The sequence below is a fragment of the Giraffa tippelskirchi genome, chromosome 2, assembly GCF_054371585.1.
Source record: "Giraffa tippelskirchi isolate mGirTip1 chromosome 2, T2T-mGirTip1v1.2.pri, whole genome shotgun sequence".
Lineage (NCBI taxonomy): Eukaryota > Metazoa > Chordata > Mammalia > Artiodactyla > Giraffidae > Giraffa > Giraffa tippelskirchi.
The window spans coordinates 116,351,584-116,371,929 of NC_137276.1; the positions used below are offsets into that span (position 1 = coordinate 116,351,584).

Consider the following 20,346-nt stretch of genomic DNA (forward strand, 5'->3'; position numbering starts at 1 on the left):
TCTGTTTGTGGCTCAAGCAAATTTATTATCTTACTGTTCGGTCAGAAGCCTGAAAGGGAATCTCAGTGGGCTGCCTTCCTTCTGAGGCTGTCATGGGTGTATGTTTCCTCACCTTTTCCAGCTTCCAAAGACCACCGTGTGCCTCAGCTCCTGGCTCTCCTCAAAGCCATGGTGTCCAGCTGAGTCCTCACACTGCCTCTTCCTGTTTCTCTCCTCTGTCTCTCTCTTTTCCACTTTTTAAAAAAAATGGTGGTATAATTGAAATAGCATTATATTAGTTTCAGGTGTAAATGTTGTAATTCAGTATTTGTATACATTGCAAAATGATCCCCACAGTAAGTCCAGTTATTACTCATCACCAAATATAGTTACAGAATTCTTTTTTCCTGTCATGGGAACTTATAAGACCTATTCTCAACAACTGTCAAGTATGCAATACAGTATTATTAATTAGAGTCACCATCCTGCACATCACATCCCCAGGATTTAACTCATTTTGTAACTGGAAGCTTGTTCGTTTTGATCCACCCCACCCCCAGACCCATTTCATCGACATCCAAACCTGATGCCTCAGGCAACCACCAATCTGTTCTCTATATCCATGAACTCAATTTTTTCTTTTTTTCCCTTTAGATTCCACATGTAAGTGAGATTGTATGGTATTTATCTTTTCTTGTGTGACTTCACTTAGCATAATGCCCTCAGGGTCCATCCAGACTGTCATAAATGGCAAGATTTCCTTCCTTTTTTATGACTGAGTAGTATTCTACTGTATATAAATACCACAACTTCTCTATGCATTCATTTATTGATGGATATTTAGGTTGCTTTTATGTCTCGGCTATTAAGACTAGGGTTTCCCAGGTGGCGCTAGTGGTAAAGAACTTGCTGTCAGTGCAGGAGACATAAGAGACCCTGGTTCGATCCCTGGGTCAGGAAGATCCCCTGGAGGAGGGTATGATAACCCACTCCAGTATTCTTGCCTGGAGAATCCCATAGACAGAGAAGCCTGGTGGGCTATAGTCCATAGGGTGGCAAAGAGTCAAACACAAACTGAAGCAACTCAGCACACACACAGCCAAAGTCTTAGCTGCTTCTGTGTAGACTGTTGAGGCTTGAAACCTTTAATTTCTTTGGAAACTGAGCCATTAAATACTGAGAACAAAAAGGAAATAATTCCACAAATAACTAACACATAAAAAATTAGCTTTTCTTAGAAAGTGTGATTCTGCCCCAGCTGTGTTAACTGGAAATGAAAAAATAAGATTTTCCATCTGTGTCAGTTTGACAAAGTAGAGACAAAGCAACTTGTTCAGCTTTCTTTTCCCATGGGAAACTCATAGGTAGAAAGATCAGTTTCTTCAGGGAAGCTTGGAGGTTAAAGCAGAACACATCTGTATGGTCATAATTAGCTGTATTTATGTGTTAGTGGTTGACAAGTGTCTCAGAGTCACCTGGAGAGCTGGCTGAACATACAGGTTCCCAGGTCACCCCACTAGGGTGAGCCTGGAGTTCCAAGCACAGTGTCTATGTCAGATGGCTCTAGGAAAGCATGATCTTGGGGCCACTGGGCATAAGTCAGTCAAGGTCACCCAAGTAGCCAGTTCTCAGGCTGTGATGAGCTTCCCCATGGACGGAGGGGCAGAGCCAGGACTTAGCCAAACCCGGGAGGCAGCAGCCCTGCCAGCAGGTACTCGGGACAGCAGTGATGTGGGTTTCCTATTAATAAAAATGATACTCTGAAACAGGAGCACTTACTAATTTACTTTCGCTGGCCAAAGCAGTATCAACATCTACATCTTTTTTCCCCCCACTGCGCTGGGTCTTTGTGCTGCACTGGGCTTTCTCTACTTGCATTGTGCGGGTTTCTCATTGTAGTGGCTTCTCTTATTGTGGATCACGGGCTGTAGCTCATGAGCTTAGTTGCTCATATGGGATCTTAGTTCCTGGACCAGGGATTGAACCCAAGTCCCCTGCATTAGCAAATGGATTCTTAACCACTGGACCACCAGGGAAGTCCCTACGTCTACATTTTTCCAATGCTTTATTTTCTTTTCTTACCTGTTCATGATGTTTCTTTTGTAGGTTTGGACTAGATTCCTTCAGAAGTGCATTAAAGAGTGTGAAATTAGAAAAACCTAATCCATTGCAGGTGAGGAGAGCTGGACCACGTATGCTCTTCTGCAGGTTTCCTGCCGCCTGCACCAGTGCTGACACAGAGAAATCCTGGTGTCGACTAGGTGGGGATAGGACCAATCCACAGTCTTGCCTCCCGTAGGTCGGTCTTCTGGGCACCCATTCAGGCTGCTGCCACCTGCCCCTTAAAGACAAACAGTGATCATAACAGCTAACGTGCATTAAGCACCTGCTGTGTGCCAGGCACCATCTTAAATCCCTTACATGTGTTCACTCATTTACTCCTGCAGACAGCAGACTGCATGTTACTCTACCTCCACCATATGGCTGCCAAGACAGACTGAGGTTAAATAACTCACCCAGATTCACACAGCAAGAAACTTGGAACTAGATGTCAAGCAGTCATTTTACCGTGGAGCTGTCCCCAGGAGCCGGGTGTGCACAAAAGCAGAGATGACTGCGTGGGGTCAAAGAGGCTCCACTTCCAAGGAGAAAATAGGGGAAAGAGCTCCTTCCCAGGGGAAGAAAGACCGCCTGTTCCTGCAAATCCTGATCCCCATGAAGGGGGAAGCTAAGGAAAGGCAGGCAGGCTGGAGCTGGGCTGAGGGCCCACAAAGTCTCTGGACTGGGGAGGGCTGGGAAGGGCAGCTGGGGCAGCGGTGCTAGCAGGGCCACATCCCATCACTGGCCCCTGCTTCTTGGTGTCCAGAAAGCTGGAGGGATAGCGCATCCTCCTGTCTGCATAGGCATGGCCATGGCCCAGCCCTGTGGCCTGTTCCCAGCTGGCCAGGGCACCAACCCAGGCCCAAGCCTGCTGCTACCTTGTACCAACCCCTGAAGCCTCAGTTTCTCTTCTCTTTCATGAGAATGAGGGGGTACCTGTTCACTCATGGTGCTCTAACCCACAGGAAGCATCCAGTAAAGATCAGATCATCGCTGGCTCTTACCTGTCCTCACACATGGGCACTGCAGAGGCGGGGCCCCCCTCGTCCCCAGCTTGTCCTGTGGGCAATGGCCCTCGCAGCCAGCAGAGCACTTCCCAGGAGTGGGTGTCAGTAATCCTGTTGGTGGGATGCTCATGGGATCTCCACTGGCTCAGGCTGTCCTTAGCTTGAGAGGAGGAAATTACGCTCTTTAAATGTAAAATTCATGAGTTGAAATTGAAGGTACCACTCTGCTTGAAGAACTGAAGCTTCCCATTGTGCAAGTTGTCAGGTGTGGCAGCCTCTGAACTGAAGAGCTTAAGGTCGGGGATGCGGGCAAGGCCTCAGTGGGCCGCTGTGTCCCGTGGGGTGCACCCAAGGCCAGACGGGGTCAGCTCTGTGCCACGCACGCTCACAAGAGCCTTAATATTAGCTCATTTGATCCTCAGAACAACTGTGAGGTAGTTACCCTTAGGTTAATCCTTTTATACACAAGAAAGCGAGCTACATGGACGTTCTGTGACATGATGATTTAAATTGTTTCCGTATACTGTTTCCATTTCATGAATGCTTTTGGTGAAACAACCACCGTCAACAGGACTATATAATGTTCAATCACAGGCCAGAGGCCAAAGGGATGGAGTTGCAGGAGCCCAGGCAATGGCCCGGAGCTGCTCAGGGCAGGACCTGGGGAAGCAAAAGTGCTGGTCCAAGGGGTAGAGGTGGGTCACTTAAGCTTCCCCGGGACTCAGCTGAGGACAGAATCTTCCTGGAGTGGAGACAGGCTCCCACCATGAGGCCACTGTGGCTTCCTGCTGGGGTATCAGCTTTACTGTCATCACTGAGCCCCACCACCTCCTTCCTTCTCTCTGTCTCTAATTCTTTATTTAAATCAGCATCCAAATATACATATGTGGATGAATATTTCTTTCTTGATGTTTCCACTTTTCTCCTTAGGTTTTTTTCTTTTCCTTTTTCACAGTTCAAACAATTAAGCTTCCTTTTCTTTGTCTTAGGGGAAATTATTAATAGCAGTGGGATGGAAGGCAAAAAGAATTGCCAGCAAAATGTTTCCCTCTTAGACTTTTAGACTTGTTTTCAAGAAACAAGGGATAAAACTGCCATATGACTCAGCAATTCCACTACTGGGCATATATCCTGAGAAAATTGTAATTCAAGATGACACATGTCCATTGGAGCACTATTTACAATAGCTAGGACGTGGAAGCAACCTAAATGTCCATTGACAGATGAATGGATAAAGATGTGGTACATATATACAATGGAGCATTACTCAGCCATAAAAAGGAACAAAATTGTATCATTTGTTGTTGTTAATCAGTTACTAAGTCTTGTCCGACTGTTTGTGACCCCATGGACTGCAGCACACCAGGCTTCCCTGTCCTTCACTATCTCCTGGAGCTTGCTCAAACTCATGTCCATTCAGTCAGTGATGCCGTCCAACCATCTCATCCTCTGTTGCCCCCTTCTCCTCTTGACCTCAGTCTTTCCCAGCATCAGGTCATTTGTAGTGAGGTGGATAAACCTAGAGCCTGTTTCACACAAAGTGAAGTCAAGTCATAAAGAGAAAAACAAATATCGTATATTATATAAGTAGTCTAGAAAAATGGGACTGATGAACCTATTTGTAGGGAAGGAATAGAAACCAGATGTAGAGAACGGACTTGTGGACACAGCTCGGAAGGAAAGGTTGGGATGAGTTGAGAGCGTAGCACTGACATAGATAAACTACCTTGTGTGAAATAGATAGCTAGTGGGAAGCTGTTGTATAACACAGGAAGCTCAGCTTGGTGCTCTGTGCCAACCTAGGGGAGTGGGGTGGGGGGTGGGGTGGGAGGGAGTGGATATATCTATATAAGTATATATGTATGTACTTACAGCTGATTCACATTGTTGTACAGCAGAAACTAACACAACATTGTAAAGCAATTATCCTCCAATTTAAAAACAAATCCTATAATAAACTCTAATGGAAAAGAATATTTTTTAAATATTTTTAAAAGAATATATGTATATACATACATGAAAAAAGACTGAGGAAAAGTTGCTGCTTGCCAAAAAAAAATATATTACTGTAAGACATTTTCTGCCATTTGTATTTTTCCATTTTCCCTTCCACATTATCTGTGTAGCCTTGTAAACATCGTAATCCAAAACAGCTGAGATTTATAAATAAAACATTAATCAACATTTAAAAAAATTAAATAAACTTGAGGCAGAAGATAGGATTTGCAGGAAGAAGCAAGGCTCCAAGAAAGGAGTGAGAAGGAAAGACACCTTCTGACCACCACCTCTTGTCTCCTCCACCTGGTCCTGAAGTTCTTCAGAAAGAAAGATGGCCTTGGGGCTGGTGGGGCAGGGAGGGGTTTGTCCTACAGGATTCAATCTACTGTTGAATCCAGAAATTAAGAGTGGGGTGCTGGGTCATGGGGAGGGCAGCAAGCAGGGCAGGGTGAGGAGTGCTGGCACGGAGAACCCCGACCCCGGGGTTCATTGTAACAATAAAACCTGATATCCTTAATGTCCTCTGTGAGGTAAAAGATGATCTTCCCAACCCAGGGATTGAACCCAGGTCTCCCACATTGCAAGCAGATTCTTTACCATCTGAGCCACCAGGGAAACCCATATAAAGGGACAGTCAGACAAAAAAAGTAAGCTCAGAAAAAATAAACATGAAAACAGATTGGAAATGAAAAACTCAGTAGAAGTTTGGAAGATGAAGACATTTCTCACAAATTAGGGTAAAAAGAAATATAAAGATGAAAGTTGGAAAATAATCTTTCCCTCTGAGGTTCTAATTATCCACATTCTAAATGTTGTTGATGCCCCTTGTAAAAGTTTCTCTGTGCTCTAGGCTGAATACCTTCTTCTAAGAATACCTATCTTCCAGTTCAATAATGCTGCATCTGATTTTCTCTTAACTCAATCTATTGGTTCTCAATTTCAGGTTTTGAGTTTCATAGCTCTAGACTCTCCATTTCATTATTTTGTGTGTTGGCTTTTTCATTTCTGGTTCTGAGAAACTCTGAATTTTGTCATTTATTCCTGAGAACGTAATAAAGTTGTGCCTGATAACTCTTTTATCTGGGTCCTCTGTTAAGTCTGTTTCTATTGTCTATTGTTTCTCTTTCATTTTAATCAAATGGTCTCTTTCTCTCATAGATCTCACTATTTTTATTTGAGGACTAAACACTGTATATAAAAAAGTTATGGACTATTATATCCTCAGTGAAAGATTTGGCATTTGTTTCTGGCTGTTCACTGGAGGAACTAGCAACCACAAATCCCCTTCAGCTATGGTTTATGATGAGTCCACCCTCAGCTGCTGTCCCTTGACAGCCTCTTTATATCTGGTTTGTCTTTGACTTTCAGGGTTCCAGTCCTAAAAGCCTACCTGTGACTGGTTCATGTTGATGTATGGCAGAAACCAACACAACAATTTAAGGCAATTATCCTCCAATTAAAAATTTTAAAAAGAAAAGTTCATAAATCACATACATTTGTTTAATGGGTAAATCTGCTTTAGGAAGTAGGCAAAGAAGTGTATTATTGCTAGGTTAAAGGGCTTGTGTGTGCGTGCTCAGTCGCTTCAGTTGTTTCCAATTTTTTGTGACCCTAGGCCTGTAGCCCGCCAGGCCTCTGCCCATAGGATTCTCCAGGCAAGAATACTGGAATGGGTTTGCCCTCCTCTGGGGGATCTTCCCAATACAGGGGTTGAACCCACGTCTCCTGTGTCTCCTGTATTGCAGGCAAATTCTTCCCCCATTGAGTCACCTGGGAAGCCCTGGAATAATTCTGTAATTTCAAATTATCCAGTGAATCGGTTTATGGTAATTATTAATTCTGGCTTGTCTTATGTAACTTTGCTTAATGTGTTTAGCTGATATAATAGTCTGAAATCAACTTACCAGGCAAAACTAATGAAGTGTGACATGAGAAACATAGCTTTTTTCCTGCAACTTTCCTACTTGATGGTTTAGTCCCTAAGTCATGTCCAGCTCTTTGCAACCCCATGGACTGTAGTCTGCCAGGCTCTTCTGTCCATGGGATTCTCCAGGCAAGAATACTCGAGTGGGTTGCCATTTCCTTCTCCAGGGGATCTTCCTGACCCAGGAATTAAACCCAGGTATCCTGCATTGCAGGCAGATTCTTTACCAACTGAGCTACAAGGCAAGCTCTTTCCTACTTAAATGACACCTACCCAGTGGCTTAGGAGCTCCCCTTGCCTCTGCAGGGAGAACAGTCACAAGCATTTTTTTTTAATTTATTTATTTATTTTAGTTGGAGGCTAATTACTTTACAATATTGTAGTGGTTTTTGCCATACATTGACATGAATCAACCATGGATTTACATGTGTTCCCCATCCTGAACCCCCCTCCCACCTCCCTCCCCATCCCATCCCTCTGGGTCATCCCATTGCCCCAGCCCTGAGCACTTGTCTCATGCATCGAACCTGGACTGGCGTTCTGTTTCACATATGATAATATACATGTTTCAATGCTATTCTCTCAGATCATCCCACCCTCACCTTCTCCCACAGAGTCCATAAGACTGTTCTATGCATCTGTGTCTCTTTTTCTGTCTCGCATATAGGGTTATCGTTACCATCTTGCAAATTCCATATATATGCATTAGTATACTGTATTAGTGTTTTTCTTTCTGGCTTACTTCACTCTGTATAATGGGCTCCAGTTTCATCCATCTCAATAGAACTGATTCAAATGTATTCTTTTTAATGGCCGAGTAATATTCCATTGTGTATATGTACCACAGCTTCCTTATCCATTCGTCTGCTGATGGACATCTAGGTTGCTTCCATGTCCTGGCTATTATAAACAGTACTGCGATGAACATTGGGATACACGTGTCTCTTTCAATTCTGGTTTCCTCAGTGTGTATGCCCAGCAGTGGGATTGCTGGCTCATATGGCAGTTCTATTCCCAGTTTTTTAAGGAGTCTCCACACTGTTCTCCATAGTGGCTGTACTAGTTTGCATTCCCACCAACAGTGTAAGAGGGTTCCCTTTTCTCCACACCCTCTCCAGCATTTATTGCTTGTAGACTTTTGGATAGCAGCCATTCTGACGGGCGTGAAATGGTACCTCATTGTGGTTTTGATTTGCATTTCTCTGATAATGAGTGATGTTGAGCATCTTTTCATGTGTTTGTTAGCCATCTGTATGTCTTCTTTGGAGAAATGTCTGTCACAAGCATTTTAATCCCCAAGGCAGTTTCTGCGTGTTTCAGACTGTTTAATATCAGTCTTACTCAGAACTTGAGCGCTTGTTTGGAGGTTCTAGCAGGAGAGTGCAGCTACTCGTATACCCTTGACTGAAGACCAGTCCTCCTCTAGGGATGACTGCCCCTACAACCTTTTTGGACTTTCCTGGTGGCTCAGATGTAAAGCATCTGCTTATAATGCAGGAGACCCGAGTTCAATCCCTGGGTTGGGAAGATCCCCTGGAGAAGGAAATGGCAACCCACTCCAGTACTCTTGCCTGGAAAATCCCAAGGACAGAGGAGCCTGGTAGGCTACAATTCATGGGGTCCCAAGCAGTTGGACACGACTGAGTGACTTCATTTTCTTTCACTCAGAATTTAACAATGTACATCTTGTGATTAGTGGAAATGGTCTTATTGTAACTATCTCATTAACTCAAACCTGCAACTTAATTCTTTTAAGGAAGTTAAAAAAGTATCCTCTGACATAATGGAGTACATATAATTTTAATGAGTACCCAAAATGTGTACAGATAAGCCTTTGGAAAAAGAGCAACCTATCCTGGTGAGGTGTCAACATCAGACAGAATCCAATCACACAGCTCAATGACTTAGAGCAGGGGTCCCCAACCCCTGGGCCACAGAGCAGTACTGGTCTGGCCTCTTAGGAACTGGGCTTCATAGTATGAGATGAGTGGCAGGCGAGCAACTGAAGCTTCTTCATCTGTCACTGCCACTCCCCATCACTCGCATTACTGCCTGCATTCTGCCTCCTGTCAGATTCGTGGTGGCATTCGATTCTAATAGGAGCTCGAACCCTACTGTGAACTGCACACGAGAGGGATCTAGGTTGCATGCTCCTTACGAGAATCTAATGTCTGACGATCTGAGGTAGAGCTGAGGCAGTGATGTGCCCACTGATTCTGCATGATAGTGAGTTGTGTAATTAGTTTGTTATATATCACAATGTAATAAATCATAGAAATAAACTGCTTAATAAATGTAATGAGCTTGAATCATTCCTAAACCATCTCTACTACCCCATCCCCCTACTCTAGTCCATGGAATTATCTTCCATGAAACCAGTCCCTGGTGCCAAAAAGGTCAGGGACCTCTGACTTAGAGCTTAAGAGGAATGTCCTCTGAGTTCAAGTCCCACTTAGTTAGGCACTCCCTTGTAGACTGGATTACTTGCAAATTATTTAACTTCAAAAAATTGAAATTCCTTCATAGACTGATGTGAAGAATAAATCATCTGTTAAGGGGGCTTACCACACAGCCTGGAACATAGTAATTGTTGATCAATGGTCCTCCAAAGGAAGGTTCATACATTGCTTGTCATACTTGAATTTTTTTCACACAAATATTCTGATTCCTATTGATTCAGACACATGCCCAAAATGATTTTGTCTTCAGAAAATTTACTTAGAAATACCAATTTGAAATGATTCTGTATATAAGTAATGGTCTGGTTAATAACAGAATGAAAAAACTGGGCCTGGGACCTGGTCTTGAACATGGCCTGCCACTCAGTGGGGAAACACCTTGGCCATGTGTCTGGCTATCCCTGAATCTCTTCCTGCATCGGTACAAGGAGTATAATGATACCTATTTTCCAAGTTATTGTCAGGATCAAATGAGATCAAGTATGTAACAAAAGGTGGTGCAAACTATAAACCTCATAAATTATAACTGTCATTAGTTATTAAAGAAATGTACTCAATAGCATTTACTTAATAAGCTTTTATCATTAACGTTATGCCCAACACTGCTCTAGGCAAGTTGATGGCAAAAAAGTGAAATGCAAATATTCTCTGTGCTAATGAAACATACCTGTGTTTCTCAATATATACAGACTGTATTTAACATGCATATATTTACATATCCTGTAGATCGCTGACACAGCTGGAAATAGGGATGAGATTCAATGGGATCCTTTACTCCTTTTATGAGCTCTGACCATCCCAGAAGCTTAGGGAGGCTCATTATACTTGAAGTGACACAAGCCACCTGTGTCACACTGTAATTTTCATTCTCATTGTTCAGGAATCAAAAGGAATGGGGATGTGTCTCATTACTTCACCATCATTATTATCATGCTGCACTCATCTCATGAATGACATGAGCATTGGATATCAATGCAAAAATGCTAATGAAATATTCATTAGAATCAGGCAGTATATTAAAAGAATTATGTGTTACAACAAGATAGAATTAATTCATAGAGTGAAGTATGATTCAGTATTAGGAAATCTTTCTTAAAAACTTACCAAATTAATAAGAAAAAGGAGAAAAAATACTCTAAATATATGCTGAGATTCATTTGATAATTCAACATGCATTCTTGACCTTAAAAAATTAAAACCGCAACTCTTTGTTAACTGAAATACATGATCACTTCCTTAACGTAATGACCAAAAGCCAACATCATGCTTTGAGGACAAACAACAAGAAAAAAAACCTTCTAGTAGATACGTATCTACTATAATTCCTAATTCCTTTATATTAACATTAAGCAAAAACTATGATTTAATATAGTTTTAGGTGTTCAATTTAATACAGGATATTAAGAGAACTACATAAGGTGTATAAAAATTTAAGAGGCAAAATCATCTTTATAATCACATCTTGGGTGATGTGATTACACACTGGAAAACTCTAAAAAAGAAACCCCAGAAAACTAAAATCAGTACATTCCTTACATACAAACAGAAAACATAATGGATTTCATTCACAAAAGCATTAACAGATAAAGTACCAAGGAATAAATTCACCAAGAAATGTACAAGATCTACCTGAAGAAAATTTGAAAACGCTACTGAAATATGAAAAGTACCCTTGCATAAATAGAATAGGAATAAAATAAAAATAAAATAGGAAGATTCAAAATTATAAAGATGTCAGACTTCCCTAAATTAATCTACATTTGAGATTATTTCAATGAAAATGGCAACTGTTTGGCAGGATGGTAAGGAATGTTATTAAATTACTTAAAATTGGATAATAAATATGTGAGAATACTTAGAAAAAAACTGAAACAGCAGAAGAATGAGACCAGTTGTACCAGCTGTCAGATTATAAATCTACAATTAAGATTGTTAATGGCACAGAAATCACCATATCAGTAAAACAGAATATAGAGCCTAAAAATGTACTCAGATCCACATCTAATAAATATATTATTAAAATAGCATTTCAGGTATGTGGGGGAAAAAGGATGATTCAAAATTACTGCAACAATTTGCCAATTGTTTGTGGGGAAATGGGATTCTTACATCATCCTTCACTCTAAAACAAATGATAGATGGAGCAAAATTTCAAGTATTAAAATATAATAAATTACTAAAAGAAAAGCATGAATGTTTTTGGAATCTGAAAGTGGGTAAGGCCTTTCAAAACCTAATAGAAACCATACATCACACAGAAAAAAACTCAGATAAATGTGGCTTCATAAGAGATTAACATTTACTATACTATGAAAATAAATACATGAATGAATATATAGATGAATAAATGAATAAATGACAAACTAGGGAAAAATCTGTAATACAGTACACATGAAAATTAATTTCTTCACTGTACTATAAACTACAAAATCATAATACAAAGATCATCAAAGAAAAGAATGGCAAAAGACATTTATGGAGCTTAAAAAAAAAGATATACAAGGTTGCTGAAACTCTCTCATAAAAATTACAAACAAAACACAGTAAGATTTTTCACAGATGAGTAAAGAATAAATGTTATTACTAATCAGAATAATCTTATTAAAAAGTGAATGACAAAAAATAGTGAATGAATAAATAGTGACATTTGGGGAAGCAGGTGTTCTCCTACACTGTTGAGAAGGTAAAATGGTGCAACCTGCCTGCCCAGCAATTTGACAATGTTTTACCTAAATTTAAAATGTATGGTTTGGCTGAGCAATTTGATAAATCTGTCCTAAGACATAATCACACAAGTAAGCAAAGATACATGCACAGGGAACTTTTTTCAGGATTTTTGGTAATCCTGAAAAAACCCTTAAGACAGCAAAGTAATTAGAAAATGCACAACCCTGACAGATCCATTCATTGTGACAGAGTGCTGTTCAGCCACAGAAAACCCCAACCTGGTGACGTGCACTGAGATCTGAGACATACTGAACTGGTAACACTCAAGTGAGAGCAAGACACTCAACAGTAGGTGCCATATGTTCCAATTTCTGGGGAAAACATTACGAGAAACTCTTACCAGTGCTACTTCTGCTGAGGAGGGTCACCAGGGGCCCAGGTGTGATGATGTGGACTTCTTATTCCATAGCCTCTGCAGGTATGTTAGCAGGGATGAATTACAGACACAGCTTTCCTCTCCTTGAATCTAGCACATCTGCAATGGCGGTGGCACATTACTTCCTAAGGCTGTCCGCTGCGTGTCTTTGTTCATGCTTGCAGGCCCATCTTCTTGCACACCTAAACCTTGTCCCTTCCAGGACCGATTCTAAAGCCAACCATTCCACGAGGCCTTTCCAAACTCCTCAGAATAACACTGTGCTCTTCCTTCTTAGCACTCCCATGGAACTTAAACTACAACACACAGGTTTTTCAGTCATTGTTTTTTAACATGGTTTGAAATTATTCAAATTAATTAATTTTACTTAATTTAGTTTGCAACAGTTTTGCCTTTAATTTGCTAATTTATTTTTTCCATGTTTTTATTCTCTATTTTCTCTAGTTTTTAAGCACATTAAAAGAAAACACACTTAACTTTATCCTGTCCTCCCCACCCCATATTTTAGTCAATGTGAGGCATAGTACTTGATAAATACTGTTAAGTTACTTGATAAATACTGTTAAGTCAATTATATGTGATAGTTCCCGCAGTATCCACATATTATTTTTTTAAAAAAGGAGATTTTTGTCATTTGTGACCCAAGTCATATAGCCCACATTATATTTTCTTCATTTAAAGATGTGCAGAAGCTACAAAACCCACTTTGAGTGAATTCATATTTTGTATATCTGACTCCCATTTAGGGGAATCCTAAAAATTTGCGATTTGACAATTCACAGTTCTGATAGTAGCAGAATACTTAAGTTAGCTAATGATTTTGTACCTATTATCCCCATATAGAAAAACATAACATAAAAACCTAGGCCTTTAAAACATTTCAGTAACATAAACATAAGAATATTCAATCCTCATTAAAGAAAAGAAATGAATGTGTAACAATGTAACATCAATCAATTTTATCCAGTGTAAGAAAAAAATGTAAGCTTTATTTTGGTAAGACATTTCAGATTCCCTCAGACCACAGCATACTAATAAGCAAAACATACACATACTGATTTTATACTACATGTCAAGTCCTGAATTCCCAATCCCAGGAAAGCAAGCTGCAGAATACTAGTGCTGATAACAACTATAAGTAGTATTTGAAACAAAAATAAATCAGTTTTCAGCACTTAAGTGAAATGAGGCTTTAATCAAAAAGAGACTTAATTCCACAGGGTGTCTTTTTTCAACAGTAATTCATTCAAGTCTGATTTCAAGCTCAAGTGACAGTGTTATGTTTCAAGCAACTGAGAAAAGGCAATCAACACGTAAGTGGTATAATACAGTATGTACTAGATTTTTGGGCTATCTCTAACTGCATTCGATTTTTAGACCTTGTTTTGGAGTCTAATTAAATAAGAACTAGAGCTCTGACCCCACTTGGAGGAATGCAGTGAAATTCTCTGTCTTGGCACAAAGGCACATTGCAACATCGACGCTCTTTAATCAACTTGTCCCACACTAACTGATTCTCCAACAGCATACTTCCTCCAGCTACAACTTTGAGGAACACACAACTCTTAAGAAAATTCTGTACTTCCAGTTTTAAAAAGCAGAAAATTCTACGGAGGCAACCATTTAAATATCTGAGTATACACACTGAGGGTTCTGCAACTTCTTGCTGTAAGAGAAGTCTTGATTTCAGAAGTATCATTTCATGAACCCAGCATCAAATATTTATACAATACATGTTTCACACAATATAATTTTAGAAACTTCATGGCATAAAATTTTTTATCAAAGTCAAGTTTCCAATGATCTTAAAAAAAACAAAAGGCAGATTACAACTGTTTTTGTTCAACTGAAATATCTAGTCATGGTTATTATCTAGAAAATGTTAGTTATGTGAAAAAATTTAGTCAAATGATTTTCAACCTTTTCAATATGCACAGCTAAACAGAAAATAAGAGGTTTGTCTGGCATATGAGTAATTAACGTCAAGGAGCTTTACAACCCTCAGCTGCTATTAGAAGCTATTTCAGGTTTTACGTAATTTCCACAGTCTTAATACCACTATTTTCATTCAGAAAAAATAAATGACCTTTTGAAGTCATTGACATCAGAAATGACACTTATGGACAAGAATGATAACTAGAAGCTGGGGAAAAACGGGTCTTAGCAGTTTCTCTCCAAGTATGAGGAAGGCCATATAATCAATATACAATAGATACAATAGCTTAATGGGCACATTGTCTCACTTTTCTGTTTTCCTCTTAGCCCCAAAAAACAAATCTCTGCTCAAAGGAGTCACACTTGAGAATGCTATGGGGTCTGCATATGATTTTCCCTAATTTCCTAACCACCCAGACCCTGAAATCCAAGGATGTATTTCAATGAAAACTTTTCTCTCATTTGCATGAAGCCTGAGTCACTTTATGTAACCCACACTAAAAGTGGGTTATCTTTATTATTAACAATGTGTCTTGTTATCTTTATTATTCTTAACATGACAAGGATAAAAGCTCCAGCTGGAACTTCAGACAACTCAGAAATATGTACAAAAAAAATGATATCAAAGTTCTTTAGATTTTCAAGTAAATGCACCCAAATCAAGTGTTATCAAGCTGCTAATTAGCAGCTACAACTAATGAACCATTTAAATCAGGTTGTAAATGCTTGCTAAACTGTTTACAAAAGCTTCCTCTTGTGAACTGTAAGGACTGGAGTATTAAACTCCACACACTAGCCACTTTCATGAAGGAATTCTGTTGACCAAAGTTTACCTTAAAGCCAATTTTCTCAACTCCTTCCTTTCCCCCAAACTGTTCAAACACATTTTATGGTCCAGACGAATATGAAGCAGGGTGTTTTATGTGGCACTGTATCCTTTCAGAAACCTAAAATTTCAGTGAACTGGGAGACTTTCACTACATTCTCTGTGTATTTACAGATACTGTTCTATCTGCGCCGCATAATCTATACCATGAGAAAGTGTGTTGAGTCAAAGGATAAGCTGAAATGCTATACTGTGACAATATATTCACTAGAGTGTTAGCATAACTTAAAACGAAGGCATATTAGTTATTTTAATAATTCCAATGTTTTTGTCGTATGGCCTTAAAATTTTTTTTGATCTTGCATTTCTGAGAGAGCATCTTTTATTTTTAAGATGTGTTTGAGAGTATAAAGAATATGCTAATACAACTTAATATAAATATAAATAATATATAAGCAATCTATACGGCTACACATAAACAGGTCCAGGTGTCAGACCACTGACGTTGTACTTTCGGGATTCACTCGAATCAGTCTGGAGGCATTTCTCAGGTCCTGGAGTTGCTTGGCAGGTTTCCCCACACCCTCCTCAAACCTTTTTTCCACCACGGGGAGGACTGTTTCATACAGAAAGGATGCGTTCTGTCTGATAAAAGCTTTCTTCTCTGGATCTTGCTCACACCGAAGGCTGTAATCCACATGCTGAACAGCAACCAGAATGATCTCCACCAGGCTCTCCAAAAGCACCATGTGCAGCTCTGGGAAATACAGCTTCAAGGCCTCTTCTAAGAAGCCCATGGTCTGCTTGGTGAACGCGACCACCGTGTAACTCAGGTTCACCCAGCAGTCATCCCCCGTGTATTGCTCAAAGTTACTCACCCCACAGCTCTTCATTTCCTCTTTGAGTTTCCCCAGGGCCTCTGGAGTCATCAAGTTCATCCTCCTCCACATCTCCTCAGAGTTGCGATGCTTAGTGGCTTCGATGATGATTTCTTTGTAACTATGCAAGGCTCCTTGGATGTCTTTCACCAGAAGGGCGTGGATGATGAAGGTGAGGTCTAGTCCGATGTCGCCCAGCTGCTGACAGTGCTCCTTCGCCACTTTGACGCACTCAGCCGCTGTGGAGAGGCTCTCCTTACTATCGAACACCTGCTTGCTGAAAGCATCCACGAACATGCCCATGGCTGACCTTGCCCAGACCACAAAGGCAGAGTAGCAGCCACTGTCGGTGCCTGCAAAGTCAGTCTCAAATTCCCTGGCAGTCTCCAGAAGGCTGGTAAAGAAGACGTGGCACAGCTTATGAATGTAGAGTAAGGTGGCCCCTTCAATGCGAAGCTGGCGTATTGCAGTGTGCACAGCTGCCGCCCTATTTCTCAAAAACAGCTCACAAGCCTTCGTGCACTGGCCAAGCCGGATTAGCTGAGAAACTGCCCTGCGGGTCGCCTTGGGACCACCTCTCAGGGACCGATCCGGGGAGAGTTCAAAAACTAGCACCTCGGTGAGCTGGCGGACACGCTCATCCACTCTCGCCCTTAGTTCTTTTACAGGAGGTGGGCTGGGCTTGTCTTCTAGGTAATGGTTCAATTTATCCAAGAGATCAACGGCACCTTCAAAGTCCCTCTGGGCAATACAGACATCCAGGTCTTCGGGCAATTCTTGAATCCATTCCATTGAGAGGTCCACCTTCTCTTCTTCTATCTCGGGAACAGTTGGTTCGTCGTCGTCTTCGTCCTCAAACGGGTTACTGGCCTTGGGGGTCACTTGGGGTGGCCCTCGAGGGGCTGCTGCCTCCTCCTGTTCCCTGCGTCTTTTTTCACTGAGGGCCCTCTTGGTTTCCTCCAGCACTTCCAGCCACTCCCGTTTGATTTTTGCATTTTCTGCCTGAAAAATACGGCTCTCGGGAAACATTAACAGCTTGAACATGTCCTTCATGGGTGGGTTGTCCTTGACATTGACCACAGCCAAACCATCCAGGGGATAGAGGGCGTTGTAGCGATACATTCCCCGCCGCTGTGGCAGCCAGGTGGCCACCAGCAAACAGTCATTCATGAGAAAGCCGTGCACCCGCTGCAGCTGGGCCATGTGGTCCGCCTCGTACTCCACTAGGTCACCATTGTACACTAGGTACTGTCCCGGCGTCTCCAGCAGGTGCCTGCAGCCTTCCACCTTCTCAAGCAGAGTGGTGAGAGTTCGCTGCCTTCCTTCCTCTCCTGGCCCAGAAGCGTCCCGGGAGGTGCCCCCGGGGCTGGAGAAAAAGCCACCCTGGCCCCGGAGGTGGTCGCGGCCCCCCGCGCCACCTCCTCCCTCCTCCCCTCCAGAGGCGGCGGCGGCGCCCGCGGCAGCGGCAGCCGGCAGCAGGGTAAGCGGGATGCTCTCCAGGCTGCTCTTCTGCTCCGTCAGCAGGTGGCTGAGCTGATACATCTCGCTCTCCAGGTAGGAGATCTCACGGGCCGTCTCTATGAACTGCCGGTAGTTCTGGTAGACGTTGCGCTTCAGGTTCTGCGCCGTCTCCTCCGCCAGCGCCTGGATGCGCTGTCGGTGCTCCTGCAAGTCCCGGTCTCCGTCCGACTGCTGCGAGAGCTGCTTCACATACAGCCGCGCCTCGAAGCCGCCCGATTCGAGCTGCCGCCGCAGGCGGCTCGCCCCACTGTCTGACATCGCCATCGCCATTTCTGTGAGGACTCACGCAGCTCCTGTCACCACCGCCGTGGCCGGTGCCGCTGCTGCGGAGGCCCACCCAAGCCGGGACAAACTCCAGGGCTAAGGAAGCAGGATGGAAGAGAGACTGATACGCTTGCGCCCGAGTCTGAACTTCAGTCACTGCGCCTGCGCAAGGGGCGAGTGTCGACGGCGCGCCTGCGCAGGAGCTTCAGGGGCCTAGGGCTCTTACGCTGCGAGAAGCTATTGCGGAAGTGAGTGGAGGGCGGGGCAGAGCGATGTAGGTACTACGAGGCGCTACGCAAGGGCCGAGTGTGTCGTTGGTGTTTGACGTAACTTGCGAACCGCGAAGACGGTAACCAGGTATCGGAAACCTTCAACCCTAGTTTTGAGCCCGCTAGGTGGTGTCACGCTGAGTTCTTTTGTTTAAGGCCCAGAATCTTGACTTCGGCGTTTGGGACAAGCTAAGCTCTCGTTCTCGAGCCCGTTTTCCCTGAGTCTCGCGAGATCGGCGAACTGACCAGAAAGCCAGTATCTCCTAGGCGCGCGACCGGGCCCTTAGACCCCCGCCCAGGACGTGGAGTCACGCCCTCTGGACTCAGCAGCCATGGATGAGGACCTAGTTTTGGCACTACAGCTTCAGGAGGAGTGGAACTTGCAGGTCTTGGAGCACGAACCGGCCCAGGAGCCCCTGTCGCTGGTGGACGCGTCCTGGGAGTTGGTGGACCCCACTCCTGACTTACAGGCCCTGTTTGTTCTGTTCAACGACCGTTTCTTCTGGGGCCAACTGGAGGCGGTCGAGGTGAAGTGGAGCGTGCGAATGACGCTGTGAGTCCCTAGCCCCGCTGGGGACGGGGCCGCCGGCGGCCCTTCCGTCTCCCCTCACGGTCCCGGCGGCGTTAGCCCGGGCTCTGGATTTGGGGCAGGCGGCCCCACAGGGATTATCTTCTTTCCAGCCCCTTCCCTTCTCACCTAAACGACTTTAAGAAAGCCCAGTGACCCATCCCGCGACGGTTTGATTTGTAAGGGGCGCAGTGAGAGAGAAAAGTGTGTTTCTTTGAATCTCACTTCACTACAAAGGGCTTCCTTGGTGGCTCAGACGTTAAAGAATCCGCCTGAGACCTGGGAGACCTGTGTTTGATCCCTGGGTCGGGAAGATCCCCTGGAGGAGGACATGGCAACCCATTCCAGTATTCTTGCGTGGAGAATCCCATGGACAGAGGAACCTGGCGGGCTACATACAGTCCGTGGGGTCTCAGAGTCGGACACAACTGAGCGACTAAGCACACAGCACAGTCCAGAGGCCCTTAACGGTTACTAAAAAGCGAGTTAACGCTTTTCTGATTTGTCTTATGGGTGTGCTTTAGGACCCAGGTGGGAGAAACAGCCAGAATCTGCCCCGAGAGAGTGCCAGGGACACACTGTGTGGTGTACTTAGCAGTGAGCTCCGGAGTCATTGTGGGGAAGGGGCTCATGTTCCTATATTTCTGGATCCAGGGGATCTAAAGGGATGCCTCTAAAAGGATCCCTTTGTGACACTCCAGGTTTGAGAAATTCTGATTTGAGATAATGTACCCCGGTATATGAACGGAGTTAACAATTAGGTCTAAGAAGTCGTTGTATAACCACTGTACTTGTTTTTGAATTGATATCAAAGCATCTAAAATAAGAGAGAAGATATGATACAAAGTTGTGTGTTTAAAGGATCAATCTCTTTCATATAGGATTCCATTATAATTTTGGACATATGCTAATGGAGATCTGGCCATCTGCCATTACAACTGATTGAGCATAGCTTGTAGGGAGGAGACAGGGAGCAGCAAAATAGGATTATCTTCTTCAAGCTGTTACAGCCTGGTTAGGGTAAGAGAAGCTACTACTCAGATGAAATACAAGTATCTCCCAAGAAAGTGGGTATACTCTCAAGAAAGCCGTCCTTCATAGAGTTCTCTCCGTCTGAACTGTCCAAGAACAGTGAATAAGGATTTTGCTCTTTGATTTCTATTTCCCTTTTGTGTATATTTGGTGATTAACAATTTTTGTGGTTGTTTTCCAGGTGTGCTGGGATATGCAGCTATGAAGGGAGGGGTGGAATGTGTTCCATCCGTCTCAGTGAACCCCTTTTAAAGCTGAGACCAAGAAAAGATCTTGTGGAGGTATTTTTTGCATAAACCTGATTCTTAGCTCAGTAATTTAGAAACGGTTATTATAGACTGCTGTAAATTAACCTGTACATGTAGGGAAAAAAATCAGTTTTCCCTCACTGCAAACTTTTATTGTGGGGCAAATAATGATTACCTTATATTCTTACAGTGTTTCAAAGTTGGAGGCTTTCAGGTATGTTAGCTACTTTGATTT

At 42.9% G+C, this 20,346-nt stretch overlaps 3 protein-coding genes across 15 annotated transcripts in view; 1 reads left to right on the plus strand and 2 right to left on the minus strand.

The window, feature by feature from the left end:
* Positions 1-112: 112 nt before the first annotated feature.
* LOC145538398 (uncharacterized) lies at positions 113-14,513 on the minus strand. Its single transcript, XM_081570364.1, has 4 exons — positions 12,535-14,513; positions 3,084-4,612; positions 2,062-2,320; positions 113-233 (listed from the first exon to the last, which is right to left on the minus strand). The coding sequence occupies exons 2-4, from the start codon at positions 3,095-3,097 to the stop codon at positions 144-146; spliced, it is 363 nt and encodes a 120-aa protein (XP_081426490.1). The 5' UTR covers positions 3,098-4,612; positions 12,535-14,513; the 3' UTR covers positions 113-143.
* Positions 13,540-18,438, minus strand: EXOC8 (exocyst complex component 8). The gene has a single exon (XM_081570348.1). The coding sequence runs from the start codon at positions 17,998-18,000 to the stop codon at positions 15,823-15,825; it is 2,178 nt and encodes a 725-aa protein (XP_081426474.1). The 5' UTR covers positions 18,001-18,438; the 3' UTR covers positions 13,540-15,822.
* The window catches only part of SPRTN (SprT-like N-terminal domain), a 44,703-nt gene continuing 42,601 nt past the window's right edge, over positions 18,245-20,346 (plus strand). For 10 of the 13 annotated variants that reach the window (XR_014076822.1, XR_014076823.1, XM_081570350.1 and 7 more), the window contains exons 1-2: positions 18,484-18,816; positions 20,045-20,144. Coding sequence is in view for 11 of the 13 variants with exons in the window: in XM_081570350.1 (XP_081426476.1) it covers positions 18,596-18,816; positions 20,045-20,144 (321 nt within the window). In the remaining 2 variants the exon portion in view is untranslated. Of the gene's footprint in view, positions 18,352-18,483; positions 19,302-20,044; positions 20,145-20,346 lie in introns of those variants that run through there. The other 3 variants (XM_081570355.1, XM_081570356.1, XM_081570357.1) reach the window with 3 other exon arrangements.

Excerpts from the sequence above, each read along its gene's own strand:
- EXOC8 (XM_081570348.1), bottom strand. The coding sequence starts at position 18,000 with ATGGCGATGGCGATGTCAGACAGTGGGGCGAGCCGCCTGCGGCGGCAG.
- LOC145538398 (XM_081570364.1), bottom strand. Across the intron at positions 234-2,061 it reads AAAAGAAACATCATGAACAG|TGGAAAAGAGAGAGACAGAG; the intron begins GTAAGAAAAGAA and ends TTTTTTAAAAAG.